Source organism: Carettochelys insculpta, chromosome 29, assembly GCF_033958435.1.
Source record: "Carettochelys insculpta isolate YL-2023 chromosome 29, ASM3395843v1, whole genome shotgun sequence".
In the NCBI taxonomy this organism is placed as follows: Eukaryota; Metazoa; Chordata; order Testudines; family Carettochelyidae; genus Carettochelys; species Carettochelys insculpta.
The window spans coordinates 15,305,878-15,314,114 of record NC_134165.1 but is presented as its reverse complement, the minus strand read 5'-3'; the positions used below and the strand labels follow the sequence as shown (position 1 = coordinate 15,314,114).

Below are 8,237 nucleotides of genomic sequence, written 5' to 3'. Positions count from 1 at the left end.
GGGATGTGGGTGCCTGGACTCCTGGGTTCTATTTGCAGGTCTGTGGGGTGGTGGGGTGCAGTGGTTAGTGGGGGGGCAGGTGGGCGCCAGGACTCCTGGGTTCTATTTGCAGGTCCGTGGGGTGCAGTGGTTAGTGGGGGGGGGCAGATGAGCACCAGGATTCCTGGGTTCTTTTTGCAGGTCCGTGGGGCGGTGGTTGCGGGGGCAGGTGGGCGCCAGGACTCCTGTTCATTCCCACCTGCGAAGTCCCTGCGCCCCCCCGCAGAGGACCCCCTCTCGCCCCCCTGCCAGCCCCACGGCTGCCGCTCCGCTGGGCCGGGGGCGGGCTGGGCTCCCGGGGCGCTGGCCTGCGGCCGAGGGGGGCGGAGCCGGCTCCCCGCGGGCGCTATAAAGCGGCGTCCCGCAGCCGGCGGCTTCTTCCAGCGCCAGGCGCCCACCGCGCAGTAGCCATGAGCGGCCGGGCCACCTCCTACCGCCTCGCCTTCGGGCCGCCGCCGCTGCTGCTCTCGCCCGGCCCCAGCGCGCGGCTGCTGGGCTCGGCGCACGGGGCGCGCAGCTTGGGGCGCGGCGCGCAGGCGGCGCGGCTGGACTGGGCGCGGGCCGAGGCGCTGAACCGCGAGTTCCTGGCCACGCGCGGCAGCGAGAAGGCGGAGCTGCAGGAGCTCAACGAGCGCTTCGCCGGCTTCCTCGACAAGGTGCGCGCCCTGGAGGCGCACAACGCGGCGCTGCGCGCCCAGCTGGGCCAGGCGCAGGCCCGCGGCCCAGAGCGCGCCGCTGAGCTGTGCCAGGCCGAGCTGCGCGAGCTGCGGCGCCAGCTGGAGCTGCTGGGCCAGGAGCGGGACCGCGCGCAGGTGGAGCGGGACAACCTGGCCGAGGACCTGGCCGTGCTCCAGCAGAGGTGGGGGGCGCAGGGCTGGGGCGGAAGGGGGGCAGGGGCTGGATGGGGAGGGTGTGGAGGATGTCACAGGGAACGGGTGCAGGGGTCTGGGGGGCTGTCACAGCTGGGGGAGGGGAATGGGGTGTAGGGATGTAGGGGGGCGTCACAGCTGGGGGAGGGGAGTGGGGTGTAGGGGTCTGGGATTGCTGTCACAGCTGCTGGAGGGGAATGGGGTGCAGGGATGTAGGGGGTGTCACAGCTGGGGAGGGGAATGGGGTGGAGAGATGTAGGGAGGTGTCACGGCTGGGGGAGGGGAGGGGAGGGGAATGGGGTGCAGGGATGTAGGGGGGTGTCACAGCTGGGGAGGGGAATGGGGTGGAGTGATGTTGGGAGGTGTCACGGCTGGGGGAGGGGAGTGGGGTGCAGGGGTCTGGCAGGGTTGTCACAGCTGCTGGAGGGGAATGGGGTGCAGGGATGTAGGGGGTGTCACAGCTGGGGGAGGGGAATGGGGATCTGCTGGCATGTGTCACAGAGCTGAGGAGTGCCGGAGGGGAAGGGAGAGGAATAGAGTGCAGGGCTCTGGGGGGGCTGTGTCAGCACAGCTGCGGGGTGCTGGGAAGGGAATGGAGTGCCAGACGTAGGGGTGGTAGGTGCTGCCTGCCTACCATGGGAAGGAAAGGGGGTGCCGGGCAGGGTCCTGTACCTTTCCTACCCAGGTGCTTTTGGGGGCCCTTACTGGCCGAGGAGATGGGGTGCTGGGAGTGAAGGGCTGCAGCACAAAGAGAGGGGGTGCAGTGTGGGGCGAGGGGGGAGGCCTGTTGGATGGGGGGAACAAGCAGCTGTGTGGGGCCCAGGGAAGGGGTGTAGGAGGCAGGAGGGGCAGAAGCCAGCGACTCTGAGCTCCAGCCCCTGCCACCCTCCCGCCGTGGGCAGAGCAGCCCTCTGAGTTCCAGAGCAAGGCCGGAGCTGGGGGCAGGGAAGCTGCTGTGCTCCCAGCTTGAAGCAGTTTGCCTCACAGCCCCGAAGAGCCATTGTTCCAGCCCTCGGGCGGGGCTGTCCACCTCCCTTACAGCGGGGGCGTAGGGCGTGGGACAGGGCCCCCTCGCTGGGGGAAGCCCCTGGGGTGGAGTAGATCTGCAGTGTGGGCCCCCCTGAAGCTGAGTCCCACCAAGACCCTGCCCACGGTGGAGCCTGCAGGAGGTGGGGCACTGGACTGCGGCAGCCTGGCCAGGTCCAGACTGGGGCCGCATGGCTGGGGGCGGAGGGGGATCGTCCATGCTGCTCCTCTGAGCTCGGGGGCCACAGAGTGTGTCATCCCCCCAGCTCTTACCCACATGGAGTCTGCAGATGACCACAGGGTGGGGCTCCCCCGCCCTGCTGGAGAGACTGGGGTGCTGAGTCTCCCCCCCGCAGCTGGGGAAATTCCGTACCACACCAGGATGGGAGGGGATGGGGCAGAGGCTGTTCTAGGTTCCTTCCCTGGCACTCCTCCAGTACTCCTCAGGGCCTGTACCCGGGTCTGGGTGGGGGTGGAGCTGCGTGGAGCCCCACGCCCCTAGTTGGCTCTGAGGCAGGGCACTTCAAGGGGCTTAGCTCAGCCCTTCAGGAAGGGGTGGGGCCGGGGGGGCCTCTGGGCATGGAGCAGACAGGAGAGGGAGGCAGCGGGTGGGTGTAGGTGATTTAGGGGCTAGGTGTGGGGGTGCTAGTCCAGAGGGATAAGGGGCAGGTGTCATGCTGGGGCGGGGAGGATGATGGGTGCTCAGAGAGCATGCCTGTGTGTGCATGGGGGGAGCTGCCACAAAGGGGTGCAGGGGCTGGAGGGAGTAGCATCCGACCCTCTTGCTGTCCGCCCCTGCCAGGCTGGAGGAGGAGACACACAGGCGTGAGGATGCGGAAAACAGCCTGGTGCTGTTCCGGAAGGTGAGTGTGTTGGGAGCTGGGGGAGCATGTTCATCTGCCCCCTTTTGTGTGCACACTCACGCACAGACACACACATGCATAGACTCTTGCTCGCATGTGTACACATGTGTACGTGATCGTATCTTTGCACACTCGTGTGCAAATGTGCCTATGCATCAGTTGAAAAATGTCCTCGCAGGTGCGCTCACCCCTGCACCCCCGTGAACCTGCTCACGCACACCCATGCAGCAAGCCCAGAAAGCGACGGGCGCTGAAATGTGTAAATGACACAGTGCCAGCCCCACCTGCCAGGCTGGCACACCTGGAGCCGAGACCCCGACGTCTCCCTATACACGTATGGAAACCTGATCCCAGCTCTGCCCTGGCCTTGCTCTTAGCAACCTCAGGCTGCCCTGGCCACTGGGAATGGGGAGGAGGGTTGTGATGGACCCACCTATGTGTGCACTGCTTGCACGCTGAGCACGCACCCAGCCCAGTCGTGCACACCTGTGGGCCTGAGCTCATATCCACCTGCTCAGTGCACACACCCAGACACGGGCACCTCCACGCACACTCGTGCATCAGCAAAGACCTGGCTGCACACATCTGGCTCCTGGGTGGCCACAGAGGTATTTGTTCTTGCACATCAGTATGCCCAGTCACAGGACATCCAACCTGAGCGCGCACAGTGCAAGGACAGGCACAGGCTGGAGATCTATGGGTTGCGCCGCCCTCTGCATGCCCCTCCCGCCTGGCCTGTCCCTGGCACTCAGCCCCCTCTCCCCAGGACGTGGACGATGCCACCCTCTCACGCCTGGAGCTGGAACGCAAGATTGAGTCGCTGATGGATGAGATCGAGTTCCTGAAGAAGCTGCACGAGGAGGTGGAGGAATGGGGGTGCAGGGGGTGGGGGTATTGGCCCTATGGGGAAGGAGAGAGCAACACTGGCACTTCCATGGGGGGAGCTGACAGCTGCCCCAGCTGGTGGGATGAGGCGGTGGCGGGGTGGACTTGGCAGCCGCTGGTTGTTCCCTGGGCTCTGCAGTGGCTGAGGTACCTTTCTGCCGCCTGGTGGTGAGGAGCAGAACTGCAGCTGCAGGGCAGCCCCACCCTGCGCCTGGCTGCCGAGCCCCCCGGGGAAGGGCTGGGGGCCCAGACCAGGCCTCACAACTCGGCTCCACTTACATGGCTGGGTGCAGCAGGTGCCCAGGGCGGGAACCCCCTCCCCACAGCAGGCAGATGTGCCAGCGTCTCATGCCCTCCTGTCCCCGGGCGTGGGGTCGCACAGGAGCTCCGTGACATGCAGGTGAGCGTGCACAGCCAGCAGGTGCAGGTGCAGCTTGAGCCGCCCAAGCCGGACCTGACGGCCGCACTGCGCGACATCCGCACCCAGTACGAGAGCATCGCCGTGAAGAACCTGCAGGAGGCTGAGGAGTGGTACAAGTCCAAGGTACCAGCCCCGGGCGCGAGCTGCAGGTGTGCTTGGTGCTGTCAGCATCACTGGGGCAGTCGGGCTGGAGCGGGGGGGGGGGGGGGGGGCAGACGGGCAGGGCCACTCCTCCTGGGGGGGGGTGCAACGTCATCTGCAGGGAAGGCACCCTGGGAGTGCAGAGAGCACCCCCTGCTGGGGCAGCCCCTGGGGGATGCTACGGCAGCAGCATCCCCCACCCGGTCGCTCCCTCCCCCGCAGTTTGCTGACCTGTCGGACGCAGCCAACCGGAACCACGAGGCGCTGCGCCAGGCCAAGCAGGAGATGAAGGAGTCCCGGAAGCAGATCCAGAGCCTGACCTGCGAGGTGGATGGGCTGAAGGGAGCTGTGAGTACTGGTCCCTGGGGAGTGGGGTGCCCAGCTCCTGCAGCCCTGCTCCGAGGGCAGAGACCTCCTGGTGAGGCCGCCCACCAAGGGGTTGTACAGCCTGTGCCTGAGCAGGGACTCCCAGCCCAGCCGGCTTTCTGCGGCCCAGCTCCTGGCACAGGGAGTGGCTGGATGGGGATGGGGCGAGACCAGCCCCCTTTGGCCCAGGGCTCTGATGCCTGCCCTCCCCACTGTGGCAGAATGAGGCGTTGCTGCGCCAGATGCGGGACCTGGAGGAGCAGTATGGGGCAGAGCTCGGCAGCTACCAGGACACGGTCGGGCGGCTGGAGCAGGAGATCCAGCACATGAAGGAGGAGATGGCGCGGCACCTGCGCGAATACCAGGACCTGCTCAACGTCAAGATGGCGCTGGACATCGAGATCGCCACCTACCGCAAGCTGCTGGAGGGCGAGGAGAGCCGGTGGGTGTACTGCTGGGGTGCGGCTCTCACGGGTGCCCCTGGCGTGGGGGGGGTGAAGGCCAAGTGGGGTCCTGCTGCCACTCACTGAGCTGTTTGACCCTCCCAGGATCTCAGTTCCCATCCACTCGCTGGCCTCCCTCGGCGTGAGAGCTTCGGGTAAGTGTGTGCCATTTGGGGGGGCTGGGAGGGTGCTGCCCCCAGGAATCTCACCCACAGGCGGTTTGTCCTGGGCTCCCCACTTCCTTCCCCACCTGCCTGGGGAGTCGCTGGCCTTGGCCATCGTGTGGGGCGGCCTGGGGACCCACTCGCGGCTGCTGGTCAGTATCGCTGGCCCACTGGGGGGACCGTGGGGCTGTGTCTGTCCTGGCACATGTGTGGCCCAGGGCTCGGAGGCCTCACCTGGGGCAGAGCTTTCAGTGGCTGCAGCTGTTTCCCCGCTCATGGCTTTCCTGCACCCCAGCAGTGCCTGAGCCAGAGCAGCCTGTGGAGAGCCACACCAGGAAAACGGTTCTCATCAAAACCATTGAGACTCGGGACGGAGAGGTGAGTCCTGGCCCATGGTTACTCGGAGATGGGGGGGAGCACGGGGAGCTGTCAGGGTGCTGGGGGAGGTGGTCAGGGGACGCCGGGACCTGTGAAGAGGTTCGCTGGGGTTCAGGTGTAATTCAGGCATGTGCAGAGGAGTAGTGGTGTCTAGTGGTCAGAGCAGGGGGCGCTGAGAGGCAGCACTCCAGGGCTCTGTACCAAGCTATGGGGGAGCACGGGCCAGTGGGGAGGAGTCTAGGCTCTGGGTTCGGTTCCTAGCTCTGCCTCTCTTGGGCTGATGGATTCCCCTCTGGGCTGGTGCTGAGGCCTGGGGGAAAGGTTGCAGGACCCTTGGGACAGGCATGGGCTGAGGGGGAGTCTAACCCTTGGGTCTCTGTTCCAACCTCCCCTGCCACCCCGGTGACAGGTGGTGACGGAGTCAAGGACGGAGCAGAGAACTGAGCTGGAGAAGTGATCCAGCCCTCGGCCCTGGACTGAGGAAAGGACGAGAAACTGACGTGCACTGCGAGACCCCTGCTGTGCCCCTCTCCTGCAGCCACCCTGGCCTTATTACTACTGATACCTCTGACAGCTCTGCCGCACTGCCCAAGCCCTCCCAGCGCACCCACCCTGAGCACAGCAGTGCCCCCTCAGTGCCAGGGCCAGGGGCTCCCCCAGGGAAAGGAGGGAGGTGGCACCTGCCTCATGCTGCCCACTCACTGCAGGCTTTCCTGTCCCGCCCATCCTGTGCCCTGGGATTGGACCTGAATCCTTGTCCCTCCCCATCTCTCCCTGGCATGATGACAGCCCTTCCCAGACCAGCTGGACTGATCTTGTCAGGCAGCGCAGGATCCTTATCCCCCACCTCCCCTGTCCACCTACTCCAGCCACTGCCTGGGCTCTGCCCATTCCAAGCCCAAGCCCAGCTCCCTGCAATGACTGCTGTGACCAGCCCCAGCCCTGCTCCTCAGTCCCACCGTGATCCAGCCCCAAGGCAGAGGCCCCTGAGTTTGGTACCACAGAGAAGGTGGCTGCTGAGGCCAAGGCTGGAGAGTTGTTGTCCTGGCTCCAATATGGGTCCGGACTGCTGCCCTCAGCAGTGGTTCTGTGCTGACACTGTTCCTGCTGAGCTGCAGCCCAGGGCCTCCTGTGTGCATGTGATACCAAGAGCTGATAGTGGCTCTTAGTCCTGAGACCAGCTGTTCCTCGGACTGAGCCCTGCCAGGCCCCCGGAGTCCCTGGCTGGAAGCTGCATTTTAGTGCAGAAGAAGCTAAGTGCAGGGACTGCTCAGCACTGTTGTATCTTTAGCTCTGACGCGCTCAGCCTGGATTCTGCTCACCGGGTAAAACCCCCATCCGCAGGGCTGCTAGGGCAGTTCCTAGGCCCACTGCTGCCGACTCCTGGAGCTGATTCACAGTTGAGCTGCAACATGGAGCTGTGGGTGCTGCCTGGAAGGGATAACTATGTCCTGTGGTAGCCAACAGGGCCGAGACAGCCACGGGGCGTGTGTGTGTGTGAGCTTATGTCTGGGACCAGCTGCCCTGGGTGAAAGATTGTGGGCTAAAAGCAGGGGCTCTCCCCCCTTGTCTTTAGTATCCTGGGTCCACCCTGGCCAAAGCCACCACTCGTGCCTGTCCAGTTCCTGAATTTGATCCTTTCCCTAAGGAGGCCAGTTCAGGTGCTGAATCTCTCTTCCTGTTTTGATAGGAATCCTGCCTGCCCCTAGCACTGGTGCCACTCTGATTTTGGACGTGCGCTTGGTTCTCAGGGCCCGAGAGGTAGAATTGCTTCCCAAAGCCTAGCTCCAGCCTGACTGCTGCTCAATAGGCAAGTCCCACAAGGCTTCACGCCCACCCCCAGCCATCCCTGTGTTTTTGTGCTCAGGCCATCTCTCCCCACCTAGTACCTGTGCCTTTCAGACCCACCTCCCTGGCCCTAGCTCTGCCTTCATTAACCAAAGGGCTGGGGTTGGGTCCCTCATCCTGCTGGAACAAGATGCCTGGAGGCTCTCAGGAGCTGCAGGGTAGTTCCTTTGGTGCTCCTAAATCTCTCCTGATCTGCCTGAAAGACGAGTGGGACCCGGCGCTCAGCTGTGCTGCTGAATATGTTCTGTCTTGCTTTACCAGCCACTAAAGGTCATAGTGAGGAATCTCTGCGTCTGCCGCCTCTAGTTTGTGCCTCCTTGTGCTGTGGTCTAGGATCCCCACCCACCAGTGGCCAAGTATGGTGGGAGGGCTGCGAAAGAGGTCTCAGATTTGTCCCTTACAGGCAGCTCCTGGCAAAGGCCCCGGTGTGAGGTGAAATGTCAACTCTTAGCTCTAGTAGTGGGGCGGGGGGCGGGGCGCGGGGCATCCTCAAATAACCTCACTCTGCTTGGACCCCGCAGCCCCCCTGGCTTGGCCGCCTCTGCAGGGAGAGGCTGGATTCAAGCTCTGCCCTTGGAGACTACAGGAGCACTTAGTGCCTGCTTGCCACCATGCAATCTGCTCTCAGCCTGGGCCCAGTCCCTGCTCGCAGGGAGGAGAGGGCACATAGGAATCCAGGCTGGCAGCACTGGGTGCGAGGGGGGCTGAGGGGCAGGACCTCACACCCTGGCAGGCTGCTGCTGTCCAACCCGGTGGGAGCAGGAGAGGCACTGGGGGGACAAGGGGGCACCACC

General features: G+C 64.8%; 1 protein-coding gene across 2 annotated transcripts; it reads left to right on the top strand.

Moving 5' to 3' along the window:
• Window positions 1–436: 436 nt before the first annotated feature.
• Window positions 437–7,721, top strand: PRPH (peripherin). Of its 2 annotated transcripts, none has more exons than XM_074979794.1 (9): window positions 437–898; window positions 2,737–2,797; window positions 3,564–3,659; window positions 4,065–4,226; window positions 4,467–4,592; window positions 4,832–5,052; window positions 5,159–5,208; window positions 5,516–5,595; window positions 6,005–7,721. In XM_074979794.1, exons 1-9 carry the CDS (start codon window positions 450–452, stop codon window positions 6,050–6,052), a joined length of 1,293 nt encoding a protein of 430 aa, XP_074835895.1. In that variant the 5' UTR covers window positions 437–449; the 3' UTR covers window positions 6,053–7,721. The 2 variants fall into 2 exon arrangements, with proteins under 2 accessions (XP_074835895.1, XP_074835894.1); XM_074979793.1 differs by having other exon boundaries at window positions 5,513–5,595.
• Window positions 7,722–8,237: the final 516 nt, after the last annotated feature.